Source organism: Trichosurus vulpecula, chromosome 6 (assembly GCF_011100635.1).
Source record: "Trichosurus vulpecula isolate mTriVul1 chromosome 6, mTriVul1.pri, whole genome shotgun sequence".
NCBI lineage: Eukaryota > Metazoa > Chordata > Mammalia > Diprotodontia > Phalangeridae > Trichosurus > Trichosurus vulpecula.
Window position 1 is genome coordinate 168422785 of NC_050578.1, and position 27562 is coordinate 168450346.

Consider the following 27562-nt stretch of genomic DNA (forward strand, 5'->3'; position numbering starts at 1 on the left):
ATAATTTTAGTTAAATGTAGAGGTCTTTGCTTTTTAAAATATGCCAGGCCCATAAAGGTCTTAAGGTTTTAAATTTTTTTTTTAATTTATTAACTGTGTATATAGCAAACAAGTTTTTCTGTGACCAAGTTCATTCATATCAAGAATAATTTGTTAGACGTATGCAGAGCACTATGCCTAGTGTTGGAGGAGATAACAGTAATAATATTATATCCTTGGTCCATATGTTTATGGATCTTATAATCTATGGGGGGAGTACAATATGTAAACAGATATGTAACCATGCACATATAATAACTCTGTAACAATTATAATGAAGGATAAAGAAGTTGAAATATAGGAGTACTAGGCAAGGTTTGAGGAAGGAAAGATCCTTCAGAAAGGAGTTATCAGTAGAATCATGACAGGCTGCAGAGAGGTCCAGAAGGGTAAGGACTGAGATAAGGCGATTGTAATTGGCAGTTAGGAGGTCATTGGTGATTTTGAGAAAGCTGTTTTATTAGAATGTTGGAGATAGAAGCCAGGTTGCAGCAGGTCAGGTACTATGGAAGTGGACTCATTGTACATAGGCAATTTTCTGCAGGGGTAAAAGCAAAGTAAATATGCTTTGGCAAACTGAAGTACTTAGCATCCCCTGATGATGCTGCCCATGCTTTCCTGCCTCTGAACCTTTACTCTCTTGTAGTCTATGCTTAGCAATTCCCCCAGTCTCTTAAAAGTCTCTTAATTGAACTTTGAGGTCACTTTCTGAATATTGAATTTTTTAGTTTTCAACATTCATTTTCTATAAGATTTTGATTTCCAAATTTTTCTCCCTCCTCTCCTCAAGACAGCAAGCAATCTGATATAGATTATACGTGTGCAATCCTATTAAACGTATTTCTACATCTGTAATGTGTAATTCCAAGTCACCTCTTCCATCAGGCAAGCCTTCTCCAATTCTTTAGTTAGAAGTAAATCTCTGTCCTTGTTTATGCCTTTTCCTGTCTTGGCTTTCATGGCATCCCACTAGCCTTGTCCTCTCTGAATAAACCTCCTCTTTCCCTCTTATTTCCAAATCCTTAAGGGTCCCTCTAGATTCTGCCCATCAGCTCTTCTCTCATTGTTTGCTCCATGCCCGTCTCATCTGCTTGTATAGCTTCAGCCTCTCTACAGGTGACCCCCAAACTTACACCTGTATTCCTGGTCTCTCTTTGAGTTCCTATACTGAACAAATTAAAACATGAACATGAGTGCTTTTTCCTTTTAATCAATTCTTCCCTTTTTTCCTTATTGCAATCCCAAAGTCTGTAAGTCCTGAAGATACTGAAAAGAGACGCACTAATTACCAGGCTTATCGAAGCTACCTGAATCGAGAGGGTCCCAAAGCTCTGGGCTCTAAGGAGATTCCAAAAGTAAGTAACAGGGCGGTTGTGAATGAAATGTGTCCTTTATATCTGTGTACTTGTTCAGTTAAATAGAATAAGAAATTATTAGGTATTAATGTGCAAGGTATAGGTATACTACTTGAAGATCTATATAATGTATACAGTGATAAGTTACATGAGAAGTTTAGATTTTTTTCTGTTTCCTTTTTTACTGAAAATGTGATTATAATTGGATTTTTTTTTTGCATTAGAAATGTGTCTTGCTCTTTTAGTAGAGGCTCATACAGTTTCTTTGAATTAATTAAATGAGTTTTAGAAATTTTTAGAGCTTTCCATAGTTGGAAAGTTTATCAGAGATCATTTCTTCCAGGGGTTCTTAATTTGGGCTTCATGAACTTGTTTTAAAAAAATATTTAGATAATTGTTTCAGTGTAATTGTTTTCCTTTGTAATTCTGTGTATTTTATGCCTTTAAAACATTATTCTGAGAAAGGGTCTGTAGGTATCACCTGACCCAAAAAGGTTCAGAACCTGTTATCCAGTTCAACCTGTACCTTAGCAGGAATCTCTTGTATAATATCACTGACAAGGGGTCTTCCAGTCCCCCCTTGAATATCTCTTATCATTGGGATTCCCCCATCTTCTGAAACATCCCATTCTACTTTTGAATACCTGAACTTGTAAAGAAGTTTTTCCTTACTCTGATCTGGAATATGGCCTTTTACAACTTCTACACGTTTTCCCCAATTCCGTTTCTCTGGCGTCAAACAGATTAAGACTGATGTCTTTTTCATACGGCTGCCCTTGTAACACCCATCATGTTCCCCAATAGTCTCTGGACTAAACATCCCCAGAATCCTTAGCTGCTGCTTGGATAGTGTGGTTTCTAGGCTCCTCACCAGGTCACTATGCTCGAGAATCGCTTTAGTTTGTCAGCATCCTTCCTAAAATATTGTACCCAGAGTTGATATGTTATTTCAGTTATTTTACCAGGGCTAGAATATAGTAGAAGTGTAACTTCCTTTCTGGACGTTATTTCTTTGTCAGTGTAGCCTAAATTGCCTTTTTTTTTGTCACATTATTTACTTGTCACTTTATTGTCTTTGTCATATTATTGACTCATGGTGAAATTGCAGTTCATTAAAACTCAAAGATCTTTTTTTCCTCCCACATAATTTGTTGTGTAGTCCCACATCTTCCGTCTTGTACTTGAGCCGTTTTGGACTCAAGTGTAGGACTTAATCCCTGTTAAATTTTATCTCCAGCCAAAATTCTAGCTTATCTAGACTTCTTATGGTTTTTGGGTCTCTTTAGATGTATTTGCTAATAACTCTTCCAGCTTTGGGTTAATTGTAAATTTAATGTGTTGCATCCATGCCTTCTTTTAAACCAGTTGAAGATGGGCTTAACACCATTACCTTGTTTATGTTCATTGGATAAAATGAGGTGTTTGCAAGTCATTGTACAGTTAATAAAAGGAGATTTACTTTGCTATAACACAACAGGGACATAGAGAAAAGATATGGTGACCCTTTGCTGGACACATGCACACACCCATATGAAAACACGTCTTTATGATGACTTGAGGCATTTAAAAAAGTTGGCGGGTCCCCAGTTCCACATGTTTTTATGCCCTTTGGTTACCAGGAAGCTGTTTCAGGTGAGGCAAGGGCCAATCAGGTTCCAGAGACAGCTTTGTTATCTGTCAGGAAAAACTTTCCTGTTTTAGGAAATGAGGGAACCTAGGTTCTACAAAACCACAAAGCCATGGGTAAAACAGATCCTTCCAACACAGATCCCTATGTATATACCACCAGGTTGATTATTAATCCATAACACCCCATTTAGTCTATTAGGATATCATTAAGACAAACTTTATGAAATTCTTTGGTGTGATTTAAGTATATTACTCCATAGCATCCCCTTGATCTGACAGATAACTATTACAAAGGTAATGAAGGTAGTCTGATGTGAGCTGTTCTTGTTTAATGTGTGTCGGGTCTTAGTGATCACTGCTTTCCTTCTTATACATTCAGCAAATCAGTCAATTAACATTGATTAAGTGCTTGCTGTGTGCCTGGTACAGTTCTAGGGACTGAGTATTTAAGACAACAATGAAATGATCCTTGCTTTCAAAGAAATTACGTTTTTATAGTGGAACTATATAAATTATAAACACAAATATACACAATAAGTACAGGATAATTTTTTTAGGGGTAGTGGCAGAAGGCACTAGTATCTGGAAGGAGTAAGGGGGAGTTAGGAAAGGCCTCACTTGGAAATTGGCCCTTGACCTGAGCTTTGACACAAACTCACTACAAACCATCCCCTTTAATACTACTTTCTAGAATTTACTAAATTTTTGAAATTTAAGACATTTTCCCTTCTCCTGTCTGTTACATTTTTTCCTCTTGTCCATGATTAAAAATATCATCAATTTCAGCTCTGGGATATGACTTGAATACCCTAGTATTCTAGTTGCTCTTAACCTTCTCTTTATCTTGGAATTCTTCTTTTTTCTAAGTATCTTTTTTATTCTTATATCTTTTTCATTTGGAAGCTCATTCTCCTTAGACAAAACCAGAATCTTAATAAGAATTGAGTAATTCTATCTTTATTACGTTTTTGGCTATTGTTTTGCTTACCTCGACCGCCAGCCTTTTCCTTTCTTGTTCTTTTTCCTCCTACCTTGCGTTGTCTTTGGCCTTCATTGGGAGTCATAGCTGATACTGAGTTTTTATCTCTCTTTCCCCAGGATATGTTTCTCTTATTTTTTACTCCTTATTTATATGATGAAGTGGTTACTCCCTCTCAAGGTTCCTATTATTTTCCTTTTGAAAATTAATTTTCAACTAAAATCTATCTTCTGCCCACCTTCTCTTCCATCTGCCACTGAATGAGGGAAAAAACACCACCAGAGCCCTTGAAACACGCACACGCGCGCACACACACACACAATTAAAACAACTCTCTCCGTTGGTTTTGTCCCAAAAAAAATCTCAGTCCGCACTCTGAATCCATTACGCCTCTGTCAAGAGGTGGGCAGCAGGCTTCACTGAGAGTCCTTGGGAGTCATGGTTCATAACTGTGTTGACAGGGCTCTTAAATCTTTCAGAGTTATTTTATTCTCATGATGTTGCTATGTAAATTGTTCTCTTGTGTCTGCTCACTGCACCAGTTCTCCCACATAAATGGTCTTTTTACCCAAGATGCTTTGCAGTTGCAGATTTCCCCTGATGCAACTCTTTTTCTCATTTGTGGGAGAGATGACCATATAAGTTTGTCTAATACATTGAAGTTCTTACTTGACTGCCTGTGATGTACCACTGGAAGTTCATCTCAGTTCTGTTCTGCAGTAATATGACAGCTAGAACTTCTGTCTGATAAGAGCAAGTTGACAACTGTTTACTTATTACTTCCAGCTGACCAAAGCCAGACAAGGTGCTTCATGTTATAGAAGAAGACAAAGTAGTCATTACCTAAGCAATAAAATAATTATAAGCTAGAATTTAACTGACTTCCACTTTTTTTGAGAACTTACAAAGATTTGGCAAGATTAAACTATGATATGGGGAAAAGTAATGGCAAGATATTTGGGCCTAAGACATGAACTTGTCCATTACTTACAAGACATTTGTAAGATTTGCCATATGGAAGAACAGGAACCTTAGGAAATATGGATTAGATTTTTAGAACTATTTTTTTCTCTTAATGTCAGGAGGAGTTATATTGAGCATGGCTGCAAGGCTGTTTGTCCTTTGCATTCAGTGATTTATTTAGTTGTAAAAGTTAAGTGGTATTGGTCTTAATTCTTCTTTACAACTTGACTGTTGTGCAAATAAGTTTAATGCTATGGTATATGTAGAACACATATTGTATTCCATGCCATCTTGGTGGGGAGGGGTGAGGGGAGAAAGGGAAGAAAACTTGAAACTCAAAAACTTGTGGAACTGAATGTTGTAAACTTAAAAGTAAAAAATCTAAAAAATAAAAAAAACAAGCATCTGGGAAAAAAATGTTAAATGGTAGTTTAAGTCTTTCAGGAAACCTAATTGAGGTGGGGGTGGGGAATGAATGTGTGAAATTCACCAGGTCATCTTGATAGGGTTGGATATTTGAATTGCAGTGCTGATTTTATATTTTTTAATGTTATCCAATATAAAAAATAGTTTTAAGCTTGTTTGAAGCAAATTTCTATCATGCTATCTATGCAGGGCATCAAATGAGAATAATTAACATCTTGCAATTGATAGTGTGTAAGTATTTCTCTGGAATGCTAACATAATTTCCTTTCCTTCTGAACATTTTGTTTTTTCAGGGAGCTGAAAATTGCCTGGAAGGCCTAACATTTGTGATCACAGGAGTCCTGGAATCTATTGAGCGAGATGAAGCCAAATCTCTGATTGAGCGATATGGGGGGAAAGTAACTGGAAATGTCAGCAAAAGAACAAGTTACCTTGTTATGGGACGTGACAGTGGGCAATCCAAAAGCGACAAGGTGCGTATAGCTGTGTTTGGTGTGAAATGAAGTAGAATAGAGTTAGTAGTTTCTGCACACCACCATTCCTATTGTTGTCTCTTTTGCTCTTAGAGAGGTTATTTGGTCCATCTGAGACACATCTTTCCCAGCTGGCTTTCTACTCAATTTTCTTTTTAACCTCATCTGGTTTATTCTTATTTACTTGGTGAAGTTAGATTAGCCTTTTATTTTGAGAATTGTCATAGATCTTAAAAATTTTCTTCTAGGCACAAGTATTCCTCTGTGTGGAACTGTAGACTCCCATTTTTATCGTTTATTTAAAGTACAACTCTTGTTAAGTCTTTAAATTATAGTTGAGTTACCTATCTGCATCAGTAGAAGGAGTTTTCACGGTGGAAGTGCCACATGCCAGTGACATGTCATAGGTACAGACATGTGGCAAACTACTCACCCCTTTGCCCTCCCGAAAAAGTCCATAAGAAAGAAGGGACTGGCCACAGGGAAAGAGACAGAGTAGGAGAGAGGTCTTTTAACTGGCCTTTAGTTATTTTACCCTTCTCTTTTGGGGTATAAATAGAAAGTATCCCTTAGAAGGTGGCCCTTTGAGCTTACATTTGTGTAGTGTTTTACTGTTTCCAAAGTGTGTTACATTTTCTTTGATACTCAGTGTAGCCCCGTGATGTAGTACAAATGTGAACCCCACCTTTGCAGATGAGGAAATTCAGGCTCAGGCAGATGAAGGCCCTTGCCCAGTGATTGCATAGCTCTTGACCATTGGAACCAGGTCTCCAGTGCATTTCCATTACCTTACCTGCTTCGTCCTTATAAAAGAATGGTTCTGTGTTTTATCTACTTTATGATAAGACTTTTGCATTTGTGTCTTCTATGGTTACTACTCAATGAGGCACCTGCGTATTTGTGTGTGTACGGATTGTGTTAAATAATTTCTTTGTTATTTTATTTTTTAATTAGGCTCTAGAATAATATTTACAGAAATCAATGACAAAGATGTAAGTTTTTCTACTTTGATTTTTAATTGTTAAGGCTTTGGCTTTGGGAACAAAAATTATTGATGAAGATGGCCTATTGGATCTCATTAGGACCCTGCCTGGCAAGAAGTCCAAATATGAAATAGCATTTGAAGCTGAGGTTAGTACACAGTGACCTGTTACTCCTTTTTAAGTTAATTTTTCCTATTTTCACATAAAGGAAGTTCTTGGACTATCACATACTAGTTTATAATAATTATAACTGCTATTTCCACCAAAAAGTAATCATATCTTATTTCTTCTAGAGCTGAAGGGCTTTTGCTTTTGGGTGTGATTTGATAGGATGTCTGGTTATTTTTTCAAACCTTTTAAAGCCACAACTGAGAACAAAGAAGGAAGTTATATCTGGTCACCACTTATTTTTCATTTTCTTGGGTGAACTCTATGCAAACCTTCTTGAACAGAAGCTTCTTCACACCGAAATCATAGTATCACAGATCTAGAAGGGGCCTTACAGGTCATCTGATTCGACCCTCACATTTTACAGAATTGAAAATGGAGGCCCAGGCAAGTTAAATGACTTGCCTGGTAAAAGCACTAATCTTGGGTGTCATAAGATCTGAGTTTCTCTTTATAGTATCGTTTTGCCTCTTAGATTTATCCCTATTGGACTGTAAACTTCTTGAAGACCTGGTCTCGTCTTCACTGTTTATGTCCTCAGCAACTAGCACTTCGTGTTTCACATTATAGTCACTTAGAAAAAGACAGTTCTCTCTTTGTGTAAATTGGCATCACTCAAGTTCAGCTCCCTGCCTGGCAGGCTCCCGGGCCTGGGCTTAGGCTCCAGCTCCGTGCTTTGGGCAGTGGCAGCAGCATCTTGCAAGTACAGTCCCACCAGGGGTCCTTGCTCCAGGCACTGAAGCTGCTCTGCAGAGCTGTGGAGGGGTTGTGGGGGAGAGTATGGGGAGATCTGCTGAACAGTTCTCTTAGGTTAGAACAGGCTGTATGCTGAATGAATGAAACTATGAAAGTTAAATGGTAGATAAGGATTATAGCTCCGCTGTAGTGGGGTCATTTGTAGCTCTTTGGTTCCTTCTTAATGCTACCATTCAGTTTTCTTTACTTAAAATGCCCCAACTGTCCTGCTCGAAGAGCCCATCCAAACTCCCAAACCACCCACCAAAACAAAACAGACGCATTCAGAGCTTCTGGAACTTGAAGAAAGAGTGACACGAAGGGTTTTTGTTCCTGCTTCTTGCTTTTGCTCATTTTGTTTCTCTCATGTAGCACTGAATCATCTTTTTAATATACCTATTTGTCCCCGTACCCCTACCAGAAAAAAACCCCAACAACAACTAAAAATACACATATAATATTAAAATTCAAGACTCAGCTTCCTGTTTTTTCCATGAGGTTTTGACAAATGACTTCAGGCCATAGTGGTCTCTCATCAGAAATCTTTTATGGCACTTGGACATCCTCTTCTTACGACTGCGCTCCCTAAAATAGGTATTCCCAGGTTTAAGATACTTTGTGGGTTTGTATCTACTTAAAACTAGCCCATAAGCCTCCACCAATGTGTTAAATTTCTTTAGTCAGCCAGAAGTACTTTAATTCAAAGTAAAGAGATAAGGGAAAATTTGAAATTGAATGTACTCCTGTAAGCCTAAGCCTGGAGTATACCCTCCCTAAAATACACATACCATCAGTGGTGACCCTAGGTATATGTAAGGATCATGTGGGAAGAGCACACACATGAGGAATCCTTGTGGCCAAGGCCCAGATGGAGGAACAGCTCAGCTTTTGATGCTCTGGGACCACAAATGTATCATCCTTCTCTCACTGTGGGTGTCTTGTCAGGTCTTGTTAGTCTCATGGTCCCTACTGTGCACGTAGTCTACAGGGTGTTTCTCTGCTGGTGTCAGACCATGTGGGAGGTTAGGTTCTGTTGTAGCTTCTGGGTGATAGCCTCTTCTGGCCACTGCTTTCTGTTACAGATTTCTGAGATTTATCTTTTCCTTTGCTTAGGTGTAAGCTTGATTGTGCTTGGGTGTGGTGTCTAGAACCTCCTCCTTTATAATGGCAAGTTCACAGCTAACAAAAGGTGGGCCAGGTGCCCCCATGCTAAGAAAGTCAAGACCAAAGTTATAAAATCATTTTTATATTTAGTTCTCCCCCAATCTTCTTTTTCCACTTCCTCCCTCACCCCCATCTTGTTTTTTTTTTTTTCCCAATACTTAGATTTGTGAGAATTGGCTTATGATATAGGGAAAAGTAGTAGCAGAGTGGTTACGTCCATGTTTTCTGTTAGTAGTTAGTATTTTTTAAAGCATAAAATATTCTCATCCTATCCGGATCAAATCTCATAAAAACTGGAGATAGAACACAACATATTTATCAGAGTGGGTATATATGAGTGTGAGATCTTGCTATCCTTGCTTTTCAAATTTCAGATTACTTAATTTGCTCTAATTTTAAAGAAAATTACATGTTTGTGTTTCATATGCATATTGACAGTTTTGTACCATTTAATAAAAAGTATTTTCTCTAATTTTGAAAACGTTTTCATTAGCAACAGAAAACTTCCTTTAAAGACAGTAATGAGTTGGATACTTTACTTTTACAAGTATTTGTAGGATGGGGATTCTGTCTGCCTTGTCATGTTCCTTCTAGAAATTTTGTCTTTTCCAATTTTAAGGTAAAGAAGGAAAAAGCAAAACTGGAGAAGACACCACAAAAAGCTGATCAAGGAAAAAGAAAAACTAGCCCAAATAAGAAAGACTCCGAATCTAAAAAGAACAAATTAAGTCCCAAAAAAGACAGTTCCAGGAAATCAGTCAAAACAGAAACCAGTGATTTTCAAAAAGGCCTGGACTTCAAGCAGGTGGATGAGGAGAAGAAAAATGTCTTAAGCCAAGAGAAATATGTTGCTGACCAAAGCAGAGACAAAGCTGAGGGTTTGCTTTGGGTGGATAAATATAAGCCCACTTCTCTTAAGACCATAATTGGACAGCAAGGTGACCAGAGTTGTGCTAATAAACTCTTACGATGGCTCTGCAACTGGCACAAGAACATATCTGAAGATAAGAAACATGGTGATTATAAAGCTTAACTTGATATGTGTGTTGACAGATTTCCTCATGTGTTTGTAGTTAATGTTTCTCCATCAGCTCTCTGGGGAATCATAGGATTTAGAACTGAAAAGGACCTCAAAGATCATCTCCTTCAACCCCTCTCCCCCCTTTTACAGGTAGGGAAACTGAGGCCCAGTGCTCTTCTGTGACTTGCTTAAAATCCTTCACATAGTAAACAACAGAGCCTGAATTCTGACCCAGGTTCTTTGACACGCCCTACACCCCAGAAAATCTCTCTCTCTCTCTCTCTCTCTCTCTCTCTCCATCCTCCCCCCCCTTCACCATTTCCCCTGGTGATCTTTGTACTGCACTGCTAAATTACCCTTCTATAAAGCAGGAAAAATAAAATTCCAGGACAATGTCACAATATACTTCATTTCACACAGGCTTTGAATTGCTGTCTGTGCCCATGATTACAGTTCTAAAGGGACTCTGAAAGTCTACTTGATGCTTTTTCCTAAGTGCCCTTCAAATAAAGAAGCCAGCATTTTGCTTGGAGCCAGATGCTTTACTTTTGAAAATGGAAAACAGTGCAAATTTAATTAGCAGTATAATATAGGACTGAGAGTGCTGGAATCTTTAGATCATAAACGTCAATGTTTCCTTCATTTTTAAGGGTAGAACGGAGTCTCAGTCTTTCTGGAGAGAATACTGAATATCTTGGTATCCACTTTTACTTCGTTCTTCTTTACCAACAGTAAGAATTACAGTGAATTAGTTACAAGGGTGAGAAATTACTTCGTGATATCAGGGTGGTCAAAAGAATTTGAATCCAAGCATGAGATAATCTTTTATAGTTCAATAATATATAGTTAGTATGACACAACACTAGATTTAGAGTGTTCCCTCTGTTCCATTTTTATTTTTGTTAATTTGACTTAAATTCTGTTTTGAAGGTTGGAAAAATTATCATTATAATCGTGTTATCTGGAGAAGGCTTAAAAATTTTAAGGCTTTGAAAGAACTAATTGTCAAATTTTTTACATTTGTTTACATGGGGAAATGTTCATCTAAACCCTGCAAACTGGTTTCATACGTGTTATTAATTATCAATTATATTTAGTTTGCTTGTGTGATCATAGGGAAAAGAACTTGTTGCCTTGAACACAGAGGGATTATCTCTGAGTCAGCGTTTCACCATTACTTCTCCCTGACTCTGGCTTTATGCACATTCGCCCTTAGCAGCCACACATGTCTGTTTGGATAACAATACGGTGCTATTTTTTTCCCTGACAGTTAAAGTTATCAAATTTGGTGGCAAAGATGATGGTTCCAGTTTTAAAGCAGCACTGCTCTCCGGTCCACCTGGGATTGGCAAAACGACTACAGCTTCTCTAGTGTGTCAGGTAGGTTGTTAGTCACAACTCACTTGGAGCTGTGGGGTAAATTGTAGAGGTTAAAGAAGCCACATATATAGTTTTTTAAAAAATCACTAGGCCTCTAGGATTTGCTCTGGCTGTGCCTTTATTTCCTTGTTGTTATACTTTCTTTCAGTTAGCCATCCTTATCACACCACTACGGTAAGAAACATAAGAATTGCCCTGCTGCAAAAACATTGAGTTCACACATACATACATATTGCACAATGAACAAACAAAAAAAACATTATCCAGGAATAGAAAAATGAAGAAGCTGGTTTTAGGCCCATTGCCTGATTTTCCATTATGCAACCTGGTTTTTTTTTTTCCTCCTGAGAACATAGACTAGTATGGAAAACCTTTTTTTTCCCTGCGTTGATTTGACAAAGATAAAACCTCAGAATTGTAAAACACCATGTGCTTCTTTCTTTGTCTTCTCTCTCTATTTCCATAAGATTTTGAGTTCTAAATTTTCTCCTTCTCCCCAAGATGGTGTGTAGTCTGATATAGGTTATACATATACATTCTCATTAAGCATATTTTTACATTAGTCATGTTCTAAGGAAGAATTAGAACCAGTTGGAGAAACCATGAAAAAGAAGTGACTAAAAAAGAGCAAATAGTATGCTTCTGTCTGCATTCAGACTCCATAGTTCTTTTTCTTGATATGGATTGGATTTTCTGTCATAATACTTTTATTTTCAATAATTGAATTGTTAAAGCTGATAAAATTTATTAAAGAATTTTAGAAGCTGATAAAGATGTATCAATGAGACACCATAACTTTCTACTCGTGAGTGAAGAAAATTTATTTTTTACTTAGCTGAGAGAGAATAATTTTATAATTATTGTGCATAGGTAGTTTATTTGATAAAGGCTAGAAGTACTTTTTACTTTGTGCTGTTGTTTTAGATAAAATGATTGTTCTGCCTGTGAATCATGAGGTTAGCATGCTTAATTCTTAGGTGTTTTATGAGCCACATTCAATAAAGTTGGTCAGATGCACTCTTTATATGTTTTCACTATCAAATCTGCTAAAGTTTCAAGGTCTTATACTGATCTTTTAATTTAAAAACAAACCCTCTGGAAATACCAAGGTATTATAAAAGTCTCCCTAAGAAGCATGTATTTTAAAAACTAAACTTGTTATTTTAATATTTAAAAGATTGGTGATTTCACCAGCTTTTCATACTCCTTCCATTTAGACACATTTCAGCCTGTCCAGGCTTCATTAGACATTTTTTCTGAGTTGGCAGTGGCCAAATAATATCACTTACTGAGGAGCTAACTTTTGATTTAGGCCATGCCTTTCTGAGTTTAGGTAGACTGACTCCCAAATGACAGATTCATCCTGTTGCTAGGTCTTTCCAGCTTAATGTTGGACCAGTCAGTTTTCTTTCTGCTGACCTTGTATTTGAAAAGCTACCCCTACGCTTGAGTGAGACATCAGCATAGTATTTTAGTGTGTACTGTTATGTGAAGGATAGGTGTTAGTTATATGAAGATAATCTGAAGCTAAAAGTTTTTAAAACTGTCTTTTTTACCCTGTTTTTTCCCTTTTTTTACTCTCTTTTTCCCTTTTACATTTTTTATTTAGTTTTGTGATTACGGTGATTTCTTGTATTTTAATTAGGAATTGGGATATAGTTATGTAGAACTGAATGCAAGTGACACTCGGAATAAAACCAGTTTGAAAGAAATTGTTGCTGAGTCACTGAGTAACACCAGCATCAAAGACTTCTATTCAGGTATGTGCCCCTTGGACTTGTTTTTAATAGACATTTAAAGATTGGATGTAAGAAACTTGGGATGAAAAGTAAAAGGGAAATACCAATTCAAGAAAAAATAAGCAATTGTATGAAACATTGATCAATGTTTAGACATAACTATAACAAAAATGTATTCTCTGTGGTAACTGAGGCCTGTTTATTGTTATTTGCTATTGCACTTTTCAGGAAATGCATTCTGATTGAGGTATAAAAGGTCTTTTTTTTGCAAATGGGAAAATAGAACTGGTAGCCTCAGAAACCTTATATGTATGTAGTTAGAAGGGATTTTGGGAATAGTTACACAACAGGAACAAACAAAAGGAGATATTACAATAGAAATCAAGATTCCCGAATTAGGGGTTAAACATGCATGGTTAGGATCGTAGAGTTCATTATATTCAGTTGAAACCTTGTTAACTTCCCACTACTGATGAGTACTTCTTCAAAAGTTTTTCAGTAACTAGATTTTATTGTCTTTTGTATTTTTTGTATATTTGTCCAATTTTGTTATTTGTTGTCACTATGGATCAGGTGCAGCTCCTTCAGGAGGCACAAAACATGCTCTGATCATGGATGAAGTAGATGGAATGGCAGGCACTGAAGATAGGGGAGGGATTCAGGTAATAAAATCCTTACATGTTTTCAATCTGTTCATTTAAATGTACATGTTTAAAGAGCAGGTTGGTTTTTTTTTTTCCTCTTCCATTTTTCACTGCTGGAGTCAGCTAGATGGCACAATGGATATAGTGCCAGGCCTGAAGTCAGGAGGACTCATCTTCCTGAGTTCATATCTGGCTTCAGACACTTGCTAGCTGTGTGACCCTCTGCAAGTCACTTAACCATATTTGCCTCAGTTTCCTCATTTTTAAAACGAGCTGGAGAAGGAAATGACAAACCATTCCATTATCTTTGCCAAGAAAACTCTAAATGGGGTCACAAAGGGTTAGACAGGACTGAAAACAACTGACCAAAACAAATTTTCTCAGCTGTGAGAATTGTAATGATTAAAGTTTATTTAAATAGAATTGTGAATTTGTGACTTTGGACATTGTTTTTTAATGCAATAGTGCAAAAGTATGGCTTTATTTTTTCTTTCTGCAACTGTGATTCTTTTGTGATGATTTTGATGTTGCATATTTGCTTTTCAGGAACTAATTGGCCTGATCAAACACACAAAGATACCCATTATTTGTATGTGTAATGATCGAAACCATCCAAAAATTCGTTCCTTAGTACATTATTGCTTTGATCTTCGGTTTCAAAGACCTCGGATTGAACAGATTAAGGTGCAAAAATTGTTTATTTCTCAAGTATTTGATTAATTAAAGATTCTTGTTGCATTTTTGAGATTTTTTTTTATATATCATTTTCAGGGTGCTATGATGTCTATTGCTTTTAAAGAGGGTTTAAAGATTCCTCCTTCAGCTATGAATGAAATTATCTTGGGAGCAAATCATGATATTCGACAGGTATGTTATTTTTATACTGTAAATTTTATAATATAATGCAACTGGTAATTTGCTCAGTTTTGGCCTTTTTATTGCTCTTTTAGGGTATATTTTCCCTTTTGCCAATCACTTGCCTTGTTCTTGAATTCTAGGTTTTGCATAATCTTAGCATGTGGTGTGCAGAAAGTAAAGCCCTAACCTATGACCAAGCTAAAGCTGATTCCAGCAGAGCCAAAAAAGATATCAAACTGGTAAGAGAAACTTATATTTCTTAGCTGCTCTTTGACTTGGCAGTGTTTCTCCCTACTAATAAATAGTAGAAATAATGGAAGAAGTTTAGATCGTATTTATTTGATGAACTCACTAATCCTGTGGATGGAGGGAAGCTAGGATAATGGTGACAACATTAATCATAAAGAAGCTACCAAAGAGTTTCAGAATTACAACCCAAATTTTCAAGGGCTAAAGATTAAATATGGTAAATTATTGATCGATCATGAATTCTGAAGTATCCTGTTGTTCTAGGATCTTTTTTATATGTACTTAATCTTACAAATAATTTGCATGGAGGCCAGAGTGATCTATCATAGATGATTTAGATTCTTACCTTTTTTGCAGTTTATTTCAGCTCATCATCAGTTAAAATGAATTGATCTGTGATAAAATTGTAAAAGCATTTTTGTGTTCTAGGGTCCATTCGATGTTGCCCGGAAAGTGTTTGCTGCTGGTGAAGAGACCGCTCATATGTCACTTGTGGACAAATCTGATCTCTTCTTCCACGATTACTCCATAGCACCTCTTTTTGTCCAGGAAAACTACTTACATGTAAAACCTGCTGCTGCAGGGTCAGTATTTCAAAGTAATGGTAAAGATGGAATTGGCTGCACGTGCAGCACCTTTTGAGGGCCTGTAGCCTGTGGAGGGTCTCACTTTTAGGGGGTACTCCTAGTAATGGAAATTTGTTCCTTCCTGCAGAGGGGATGTGAAAAAACACCTGATGCTTTTGAGCAGAGCAGCAGATAGTATATGTGATGGTGACTTAGTTGATAGACAAATTCGAAGTAAGCAAAACTGGAGCCTTCTGCCAACACAGGTAGGTGTGTTGTTACCCTTAAGATGCATATAAAGTATTCTGCAGAGATGGTAACTAACTGCTTTTAGATGCTGCAGATGTTGAGAATGTCATAAGCTTTATGAATCATAGAGAATTTTTTGGACCGTATTTATCTAGGCCGTGGTTCGCCATAAACTAAAATGCTTTATTTTCACTGGTTCTTTAATAAAAGGATTTGTTCTGTGAAGTTTGGATTTAGTCACAGGGCTGCACTTGAGGACCTAGAGAGCCTCATGTGGCCTCAAGGCTGCAGGTTCCCCACTCCTTTACCAGACCATCTTCCAAAACTATTTTGGTATTCAGAACATAGACAAAAGGAACGGTTAACAGTAGGCTCTGATTGTGACTCAGATGTGAGTAAAAGGTTTCATTTAGCCTGTTGCCTTAAGAACACACTTCTGATTAGATTCTCAACGTGTTGGAATCAAGGAACTGAGCCAGATAACCTTTCCTTGACTTTTTCTGACAGTGCCATAGTTGTAAATGGTCTCTTCTTTTAGAATCATAACAGTTTTTTAAGTTAGGTAAGATTTTGAGAGGATTTCCCCCCCCTCTGGCCCTCCTTTTGCCATGTAAAATAAAAGCTTTAAAAAAGACAGTAGTGCATTTAAGTTGATCTCATCACTAGGGTTGGTCACTCAGTGATGATTTCTTTCTTTTTTTTTTTTTTTTTGGACTCAGCAGTTTATCTTGGGACATAGGTTTCTGTTCTAGTTGTTCGCAGGTCTAATCATACTCCTCTCCTGTATTATTTTTGAAGTTGCTAATTTTCTAAGTAAACCACAGAAAACTAAAACCCACTCCTAAAAAATGACCATCTCATGAAAATGTGTAAAGGTTCAAATCTGTGGATGGAATACCCACATGAGCAATAATACAGGTTTTTTTAAAGTGTGAAGTTGAGGTATTCTGGGTGATTATTTTACTTAAAACAAAGGGTTACCAACTTTTTAGTAATGAAATCCTTAGTTGCTGACTTGTGTGGTAGTTGTGCTATTGAGAGCTGGAATAAAAAGACCCCACATGATCACACTCAACCACACACACCACTAATGAGAGATTTCATTTGGGCCTGAGCTCATCTTTTAAAATGAAAGTACTTTTAGAGGGGATTTCGGGGTCATGCTTTAGATCTGCAAGGGACCTTAGAAGACACTGCATTCCTGTTTAGTATTTGAACCTCGCTCATCTAAATTGATCAGAGGAGGAAAGAAGACATACATGTACAGAGAGAGAGATATTTGGGTATATAAATACATTTCACTGAAAAGGGGAAACAGAAGAGAAAAGGTAGAAAGGGGCATAAGAAGAGAAGGTAGGTTAAGGGAGTAATTATTCTTAATCATAACAAATTAAAGGGTTTTAAAAAAAAATTATCTTTTTTCACTGTGGTGAAGAATTAGAAACTGAGGGGATGCCCATCAATTGGGGAATGGCTGAACAAGTGAGGGTATTTGAATTTGATGGACTATAAATAACTGTTTTAAGAATATGAAGGGGATGGTGTCACAGAAACCTGGAAAGACTTGTATGAACTGATAGAAAGTATGGTGAGCAGAACCAGCAGAACAATTTATATAATAACAAAAATATTGTTTAAAAAAAAACCCTCTGACTTAACAACTCTGTTCAACATAATGACAAACTACCACTCCAGAGGATAAGTGATCATATTTGCTACCCACCTCCTGATAAGAGATGAAGAACTCAGAGTACAGAGCAAGACATGTTTTTTAAGACATGGACAGTGGAGGAATGTTGTACTTGATTATATATGTTTGTAACGGGTTGTGTTTTCCTTTCTCAATTTGATGTAGGAGGGGTAGGGGGATTTTTTGCTTATTAAAAAAAGTTATTAAAACAAAGCAGAATAAAATACACTTAGATACTTTTCACAACTGCGACTAGGACAATTCTTCATCTGAGATTGTGATTTTTAAAAAAAATTCTGATTATATAAAATTTAAATGTTTGAATAAAGTAAGTGGAGATCAAATTAGAAGACAAATTGTAGAATGCAGAATATATCCAATATTGCATGAAAAATGACCAAGAAAAGCAATTTATATCCAAGTATAGAGAAAACTGACTCTCGTATACCAGGAACCATTGCCAATAGATGAGTGCTAAAGGATAGGAAATTTTCATAAGTCCTGACAACCATAAATGACACATGAAAACTTGTCCCAAAGCATTGATAATAAGAGGAGTCATATTAAGACAATTTTGTCATTTCTTGTCATGTCTTCAGAATTGGTGAAAAAGATCATCAATATTTGATCTTCTTTAATTTTGAAATTCACAAACATTAACTAAAACGAAACAACTTCTAAAATGTGTAGCTTGATTTTCCTTTTGAGTAAAAGAATTCAACATGATACTTGCAAAAAAAAAAAAAAAGAAAAAGACATCGCATTCTTTTTACAGATGAGGAAACTAAGGTCCAGGTAACTAAATGACTAGTTTCAGGTAGGAGTTGGCATAGTCAGAATTCTATGCTCCAAATAATAATACTCTTTTCACTGTACTATGCTGCCTTTTAGTTAAACCTGTTAGTCATTTACACCATAACATGAATGACTTTGACCATATTGCTATCTTCCTGTTAGCTAAGAGGGCTCCATTGAAGAATTGGGGGATTGGGTTGCACTAGGGGAGAGCAGTTCTGTGTTGGGTATCCTAGTGGGATAGCTTTGGCTAGCATTAGGATACTGGGAGAGGGATACAGCGATAGAAGAACGTACCAAAAAGAAATGTCCTACCGTTCAGCCTGGCACTGGTGTTGAACATTAGCCTAGTGCCAGTGAATATGAATGCCCTTGTTGTCTTTAGTTGTTAATGATAATAACAGCAGTAACTTGACATTTATAAAGCACTTAAATCTGTATTAATAACTTGACATACATTTTCACATATGAGTCCCACCACTGCTTGTCTCTTTATAGGTAAGTGTACTGAGGCTGAGAGAATATAAATAAATCATTCTTGGGTATGTACCTAGAGACTGCTGGAGGTGGCATTTGAGCTGTTTTCTCTTGACTCCCAGTTCTGTGACAGCATGGTGTAGTGGATAGATCACTAGATTTCAGATTGGGAAGACCTCGACTTGAATTCTTTCTAAGACATTTACCATGTCTGTGCCCTGGGCATGTCATTTGATCTCCAGAAAGCTCAGTTTCTCCATGTGTAAAATCAGAGGATCAGACTTAATGTTCCTTAAGAGCCCTTCCAGCTCAAAAGTCTATGATTTTATAATCTTAACTCTGGTTAACCTGGGTTCCATGTCCAAGGGGAAAAAAATTAGTACATCTTCATTTTAATATAGTTGGCTCCCTTTGTAATCTTACATGTTTTATTTTATGCGTTTAATAACATGATTCTTAGAAGGGCTCCATGGACATCACCAGATTGAAAAGGGGGTCCATGACATAAAAAAGGTGATAAACTATCCTCTTTCTATTGAACCACTGATGTCTTACCTGTAGGTTTAATGTGGTCTGACAGTGTTTCTTCTTAACTAATAAGTAAACACTAAAGTAATAAAAAGGACTTTATATGTAAAGGATATAACATGATATTCTTCCTGTCTTATTATGAGAAACAGTTTTTTAAAGGTCTGTTTATATCAGATGTTGTGGTACTTATATTAATAAATATTAATCTACTATCTATGAATTTATAATCTGTGATCAACTTTTAATTATCTGGTTTGTCTTCTGACCATTATTCAGTGCAGGTTATGAATAAAGACTAATTTTAACAAATCATAGTTAAGAAAGTACATTGGCTACCAAAGAAATCCCATCACACATCTCAAATCCAAATCTCTTGCTTAGATTACCTTGCTAATACTTTTCTCTATTAAGGTTGGTGATTGATTAGACTTTGTATCTATTAAAATAGTAGAAAGTTAATTATCTTTTGGGATTGAATTCCAACTTTTATTTTTCTGTTTTATATTGTGGTTTAACCTGAACTAGTTTTTGTTGCTTGACTTTTCAGGCCATTTACTCTAGTGTTCTTCCTGGAGAGTTGATGAGAGGTTACCTGACTCAGTTTCCTTCCTTCCCAAGTTGGCTGGGTAAATTCTCATCTACAAGCAAACATGATCGCATTGTTCAAGAATTAGCATTACACATGAGTCTTGAGTAAGTATAATCATTCCTCTTTGGAGTTTCATTGGTGTGGAATGTTTGCCCTTTTATTGGACAGCATGGCATAATGTAACAAATGCCAGCCTAGAATGCAAAAGATCTGAATTTTTAGCCAGTAACCTAAAGTATGACCTCGGCAACTTCTCTAACCTTTCTCAGCTTCAGTTAAATGATATGTAAAATGGAAATGATAGCACCTACCCTTGTTACATTTTGGAGTTGGGGATATTGGGTTGGATAAAGTGAGCATTTAAGACAAAGTTCAAAGCAATATATAAATCTGAGATCCTGTTATAAATACTGTAGTACTGTTTAGCTTCAGGTCATTTATTCAGTAAATACTAATAATACTAAAACCAATAAATACTTACTCTGTGTGAAAAGCACCGTTCTAGGTACTATAAGAGACATAACAAGAATAGGACATTCTTATTTGCTGGGGAGGTAAGATGTTTATATACATACATATCATATTCTATTTTGTATGTGTATACACATCCTATTCAGTTAAGAACATTAGGCCTGTACAAACAAGGCTTCAGAGACATTTAATTTATTAGCAGGAATTAGTAATAATGACTTAGGTTCCTATGGTACTTTATAATTTTTAATATGCTTGAATATGTCTTGCTATCTCTTAGAAAACACTGTTAGCTGTTTTTAGGACACTAGCTATAGGGAAATTACCCAGATGACTGGTAATAAGTGTTTCTAGAGAATGGGCACAAGGAAGGCAGTAGTATATTGTTTATTCATTAAGGATAAAGGCTTAGAAAGTGTGTGTGTGTGTGTGTGTGTGTGTGTGTGTGTGTGTGTGTGTGTGTGTAATGGAAATACATTGAGAATTTAACTTGAAACATTGAGAGGAAACTGAGCTACCCCAAAAAGTTCCCTTCTGGCTAGGTCTAAGTATTTTTTGAAACCCAGATCAGTTTCTGGCTTCTGTTTGAAATGGGTTTGAAATTAACAACCACTTCATCAGAACTCGCTTTGCCCTGTTCACAGGAAATCCAATTTTCCACTTCTTTTTTTCTCTAGAGGAAACTCTGGCTCTCCAGTCTCCCCTTTCTACTTAGTTCCATGTAACCTGTTTCTTTGTCTTTCACATCCTGGATAGTCTGTTCTTCCAGCTGTGTAGTTTTTCTGAGCTGAGCCGAGCTGAAGTGCTTTAACCCTATACCTTGGATTCACCATCTCAGTTCTATCATCTTCCTACTCAGTATTGGATTTCTCATTTTAGCTCCTTATTTGCATCAGTTTCTTGGGCTTTTTCAGATTTGGCTTCTCCCTTTTTGTTCACAACCTCCTTTATTACTTCTCTCACTTCTCAAAAAAAAATGCAGCCATTTAAGAGCTTCTTTTTAACATAAATCTTTCTCTCTCCACTCACAAAGCTACCACCTTAGCACAGACCCTCATCACCTTTTGCCTAGGCCATTGCAATATTCCTTTTAATTGATCTCCTTGCCTCAAGCCTCTCCCTTCTCAATTCCATCTTCTACTCAGCTTCTAAAATGATTTTTCCGAAAGTTCAAATCTGATCATGTAACTTTCAAATCCTCTGCCTCTACCCCTTTCCTCTGCCCCTGAATACGCTATCCTCCGATAGCTGCCTACTAAATATAAAAGTCCTGCCATTTAAAGCCCTTCACAACCTGACCCCTTCCTATTTTTTCAGTCTTTTCTTTTCTCTGCATAGTCTACAAACCAGGTACATTGGCATTCTTTCTTTTCCTCACATGCAACACTCCATATTCTAACTCGGCTTTTCATTGGATGTTCCCCATATCTAGAGTGCTTTCACTCCTTGGCTTCTCTGACTTCCTTTAAGATTCAGTTCAATTTCCAACTTCTTGAACAGGCCTTTTCTAGTTGGGGTCAAACCTGCCCTCACCTACCCCAACCCCCATTTGTGCCTTCTCTCGGAGATTACTTTCGTTCATCCCATACTTGTATGCACATAGTGTTTTTTTGGCACTTGGTCTCCCTATTAGAATATGAGCTTCTTGAACAAGGACAGTGCTTTTTTAGGTTCTTTGTGTCTTTAGTGCTTAATACAGTGCCTGAGACATAGTAAGTGCTTAATAAATGCGTGTTGATTGATTTCTCAGTTCTGGTACTTTCTCTCTGTCCCATTTCTCTTTTAGAGAATTCTTCTAGGTCACCGTTTGCCCATACCCAGCCTAACTTTATTTAGGTTACTGGAACCCTTTCATGAGTTCACAGTAAACATTGGTATATCATTATCAACACCTGTTGGCTTCTGTACTTTTAAAAAGAACAAAATTTGTGTGTTCTTGTGCAAGTCATTTAGTATTCTTGTTCTCAATTTCTTCATCTGTGGGGAAAAAAAGGGCTAGAGAGGATGACACCGATGGGTCTAAATTTCCATGATGCTACCTACCATTCTTTAAAATACATTTTAATTGATTTTTTTTACATTATTATAATTTCCCAGCTATCCCATATAAAAATAGTATTTTTAAGATAGTAAAAAAGAAAAGAGGAAAAAAAATCATCGTAATAGATCAGTATATCAAAAAAAAATCTGAAAAATACATGGAATGTGCAACACTTGTGTATTTCCCATCGCTACAAAGGGATAGGAGTATCTTTTCCTTTTTCTTCTTTTGTGCCTTTCATGTTCTTTATAGTTTTGCAACATTTACTTGATTTGTTGTTGTTGTTTGGTTCTGTTTACATTGTTTTGGTCATTGTGTATATTGTTTTATTGGCTCTGTTTATTTCATTCTCTATCAGTTCACGTAGCTTTTTTCATGTTTCTCTGTATTCACCACAGTTGTCATTTCTCAGAGTGAAGTAATATTCCATTACATTATGCACCACAGTTGGTTTATCCTTGCTCAATTGATGAGCACCCACCTAGTTTCCAATTCTTTCCTATCACCAACAGTGCTGCTGTAAATATTTTGTTGTGTCTTTGTACTTTCTTCTAAATGTCCTTTTTGGGATATAAGCCTGGCATGGAATATATGGGTGAAAGACAGTGGACATTTTAGTCACTTTATTTGCATGATTTCCAGTTGTTCTCCAAAGTGGTTTTACCGATTCACAACTTAAACCGTGCACCAGTGTGCCTATCTTCCCACAACCCCTCCGACATGGATTATTCCCATATTTTGTCATCTTTGCCAATTTGCAGGGTGTGAGATGAAACTTCAGGGTTGGTTTGATTTGCATTACTATCATTAGTAATTTGGAGCATCCTTTAATAATGTTAATAGTTTTCGATTCTTCCTTTGAACATGGTGCAGGGAAGAAAATGTAAAAATTTGCAAGAGAAGAATGCTTCCCTTAGATAGATGAATGGATGGATGAAAAGTTATGCAAATATTAATATTATAAGTATGTTGTGCCTTAATAAACCAGAATTGTCTTCATATGTTAGTATGGACAAACCAGTAATATGGACAATATGAAAGATTAAACCAAGAAAGGAAATTAGGAGTAAAGTAAAGTTAAGAGAGGTCTTGGTTAGACATAAAGAAGAGCTACTAGGCTAACCAAATAATAAAATTCACTATTGAAGGCACAGAATTTCCATCTTTACTAGATAATTTATATATTCACCTAGTTACAGCTAGAGGCTCCCTAATACATAAAGGGCCCTTGCAGCTCTATTCTGTGAAACCTCTCCAAATTCAAGAGTGTTGTGTTGTAGACTGACAAAAAAGCTGTCTTTGAGATCTTTTTATTAGCTCCTAGAATAGAATCCTTCACACAAACCTCGGTAAAGGTTTGTTGAATGGGAGACTGGATGAATGGATGGTTAGATGGATGGATGAATGGATGAAACATAAATATCAAACTTAGATAACTGCATAATTTGTGCTAGAGCTAGAAGTGGAGAACATGAATTAGGATGTAAAGACAGTTGAAACAATATTCTCTCATTTCTCTATATTCTGGGAGGAAAGGGCTGTTGGGGGAAAGGAGAGAACATGACAGTGGCTTGATGAGAAGACTTGATTCTGGTCACATAGTGTTTTCAAGGCCATGGTTAACTTTCTAGGTTTTAACAGATAAGTGCTAATTTGGTTGCATTCCCTGCTGCCATCACCAAGCCAGTTCAAGTACTTTGTCTATTGAGAGATGTCTTTACTTCCCAGCCTAATGATTTTAGAGCTGTAACTCCGTAAGGGCTTTGTAAGTGGTTATCCCCCACCCTACTTCACCTCTACCCAAAGTCAGAAACCAAGAAATGTCAGATGTTTATAGCAGAAATGGCAGCCGGGAAAGAGAATTATAGGTGATAGCTCTGATTTTTGTATTTTGGAGGCTTGGGAAGTGAGTGTTCTTGGCTATAGTAGGTGCCATGTGACACCAAAATATAATCCCTCTTTTTAAAATTCAGAAAATCCACCGTTGCTGTTGTAGCCTTGAGAGTTGGATAGTGGTAGGAGCCAAAGCCATCCCTTGAGTTCACCTTTTTATTTAAGCAAGTTTTCTGGGTACCGTGGCTATATTTGTAAATAATCATTTTCATAACTATTTAGAACCAGAAACTTGAAATCTTTGTTGTAACACAAAATTTCTTTACGTAAACACAACCTACGTTTGATACTAAATAAAAATTTGTAGGATACTAAAAAAAAAAATGGAATTGAACCACTGTCTGATTAGTACAATTGATCATTGAAAACTTATGTTGTTGATTTTATAAAACTGACCTATTCAATATGCTTTCTTACTTTTGGTAAAGAACTCACTCCAGCAAAAGGACCGTCAATCTGGATTACCTTTCACACATGCGGGATGCACTTGTTCTTCCTTTGACATTACATGGGACAGAAGGTGTACACAGTGTTGTTGAACTTATGGATACGTATCATCTCATGAGAGAAGACTTTGAAAATATCATGGAAATAAGCGTTTGGGGAGGCAAACCGAGTTCCTTTTCTAAATTGGACCCCAAGGTAAAATTCACAACTACTCATACTTCTGTTAAATGTATTTTCATTTCTCACATAAGTACAGAAAATTAAACGTTTAGCAATATTTGGGAATGTACCTCCTTCATTATTAATCCCAAGCTACCAAATACTCTTGGAGGAAATAGTGCTGATTGAGTCCACTTACAGTCATACCAGCAATACGGTGTGATGGAAAGAGCATTGAATTAAAAAACAACAAAAAAAAACTTTAAAAGAAAGTTTTATTGATGCCTTGTGTTGTTACCCTACAGTTGTTTCTTGTAGCACCCCCTGCCCTGTAGAACCCTTCCTTGCAAGAAAGAAGAACAGTTGAACAAAACCCAAGGGCTTAGCAACTTTTTTCCTAGTTTATGTATCATTTGGCAGCTGTAGTTCAGACTCTTCCTCTGTACTCACGCGAGGGAAGGTCATCAAATTTAATAAATGTTCAACTGCCTTTTAGTGATATTTTCATTTTCATTATCATTGTGTTCACTTGATTCTGCTTTCTTTACCATGCATTCTTATTTTATTACATTCATATGCGACAATTTTTGGAGTAGTTTGCTAATCAGTAACCACCCACTCTGTTTTCAATTTTTGATACCAGAAATAAATTTTGTTATGAGTATCTTGGTAAGTACAGGACTTTTGTGTCTTTGACTTATGTGGAATATCTAGGCATAGGAGGATTCTGAAGCGTACTGTGTATGAAGTTAGATTAGCAGGGTTGGAATCCTAACTTTTTAAGGTGTTTCACCTTAAACAAATTTCTTAGCCTCTTTGACCTTTTATTTCCTTGTCTGTAAAATGCACATATTGAACTAGATAGTCGTTCCAGTCTCTTCTAGATTCTGTATTCTTCCTCAGTTAAACCTTCGCTGTTGTACAGCATTCTCATTATTCATTTATCATATTTCTTACAGTTCTTCTGAATGTTTCCTTTTCTTCTCAAACCCCAACTCTTTCCTCAGTCTCATCACTCCAAGCAGATGACCTCACCTTCTTCATTACAAAGAAGATGCAGGTTGTTCAGTTTCATTTTCTCAGCTCCCTTTTTGCATTCCTCTTATGTTCTTCTGGAAAGAATAAGTCTTCCTCCATGTGCCCTTGATCCCAGTCCTTCCTTCTGTCTTCTCATTTGCCTTGTTCCACCAGCTATCTCCTGCCTTTCTCATAATAACCATTCTTTCCCTCTGAGATGCCATTTTTTTTCAGCCTATGTACCTATTCAGACATACTGTATTCTTAAAATAGACAAAAAGATATCCCAGAAGCCTTCCATTAACTTTGTCCGTTCTTCATTATCAAATCCCAGGAGACTTCCATCAACCTTGCTAGTTCTTCATATCAAAGCTTCATCTTTTTATTCTCTTTCACCACCAAATTTCAAGATAGTGATATACATGGAGACCTAGAGAATAGTCTATATTTGCTGCTTCCCCTTACCACTACTGAAGATACTTTATCAAAAGTTACTAATGAATCACCCACTTCATTTTTATTTTCTTCCTCACTGACCACTCTTTTCTTTGCTAACTCCTCCTCCTCCTGCTGCTTACAGGTGGATGTCATCCAGTGTACTGTCTTCAAACTTTTCTTTGTCACTCTCCTTTGGTGAGCTCATCTCATGACATCATTTTCCACTTTTACGCAGATTAATCCAAAATGTGTATCTTTTGGTCACCGAGGCCCCAGTCTTCCGCCAGGGCCCCAGTTGCAACCTGCCATTTTTTCCTCCACCTAGTACCTTAAACTCAACATGTCTGAAATTAAATTGAAAACAATTTGTCCCTGCCTTCCCCCTACCTTCTGTATTTTTCTTGGTGGCATCAGCACTTTCTAAGTCATCTAGGCTTATGATACTGGCATCATCTTTGATTTCTCCTTCTGCTGTACCAGATACAGATAATCTGTTGCCAACTTGTCAGTTTTATCCCTGTAATACCTCTCGAATCTCTTCTACCATTCCTCCTCTCTCCCCTTTAAATCTTTCTACAACAACCCTTGTTGTGTACCTCATCTTTCCCTACTTAGACTATTATAAGAGTGTTATACTGGTCTCCTTGCCTCCTGAAATTCCTCTACCCAAACCATTTTCCAAACTGCTGCCCTGCCCCAGTGATCTTCCTGATGTACCACTCGCATCTTGTCGTTCTTGCCTGAGACAAGTCACTTGACCTCTCTGTGCCTCTCTTACCTCCTCTGTAACATGGGAGTGATAACAGCACTTACCTTACTAGCATTGTTGTGAGGTTCCAGTGAGTTAATATGTAAAACATTTTGCAAATCTTCAAAGTTCTATATAATTGGCAGCTATTTTGTTGTCATTATGTACCTTCCGCTCAGAATCCTTCAGTGGCTTGCCTTCGCCTACCAGATTCCAGACTTCCATTTTTGCTTCTTCAGCCAGCCTGCTGTCTCTTACCTCCCTATCAGATATCCTTGGGCTATTCCTCTTTCTGCTTCCTACTGTTCTGAGGCAGGCATTCCAGGACGTATCACCATTAACCAAAAGGTTGGCTCTTAAAGGAGAACTGTGAACAAACTAATCACCAGTATCCCTCAATGAATCTCTGTCCAACCACTTTTACTATGCCTGGACTTACACTTAGTGGTTAGCACCCCCCCTCCCCACCCCCCCATATACTCTTTCTACTCCAGTAATTCTGAACCTCTCGCTACTGAAGTATAAATCCCTCTACTGCCCACTTCCTTCATCTTATTCCCCCTTACCCCTACTATCATAATATCATACTCCACATTCTCCCTCACCCCCTTCTGCTGTGCTTCTTGGAGTCCTTACTCATTAATTA

At 36.9% G+C, this 27562-nt stretch overlaps 1 protein-coding gene across 1 annotated transcript in view; it reads left to right on the forward strand.

Annotated features, from left to right (window-relative positions):
- Nucleotides 1-27562, forward strand: part of RFC1 (replication factor C subunit 1) — a 101127-nt gene that overhangs the window by 66777 nt on the left and 6788 nt on the right. The window contains exons 10-23 of the mRNA XM_036762332.1: nt 1287-1394; nt 5685-5864; nt 6891-6995; nt 9534-9930; nt 11206-11315; nt 12961-13075; nt 13628-13716; nt 14245-14382; nt 14470-14565; nt 14697-14795; nt 15235-15389; nt 15520-15637; nt 19661-19806; nt 24536-24749. Coding sequence (XP_036618227.1) covers nt 1287-1394; nt 5685-5864; nt 6891-6995; nt 9534-9930; nt 11206-11315; nt 12961-13075; nt 13628-13716; nt 14245-14382; nt 14470-14565; nt 14697-14795; nt 15235-15389; nt 15520-15637; nt 19661-19806; nt 24536-24749 — 2070 coding nt within the window. The remainder of the gene's footprint in view (nt 1-1286; nt 1395-5684; nt 5865-6890; nt 6996-9533; nt 9931-11205; nt 11316-12960; nt 13076-13627; nt 13717-14244; nt 14383-14469; nt 14566-14696; nt 14796-15234; nt 15390-15519; nt 15638-19660; nt 19807-24535; nt 24750-27562) is intronic.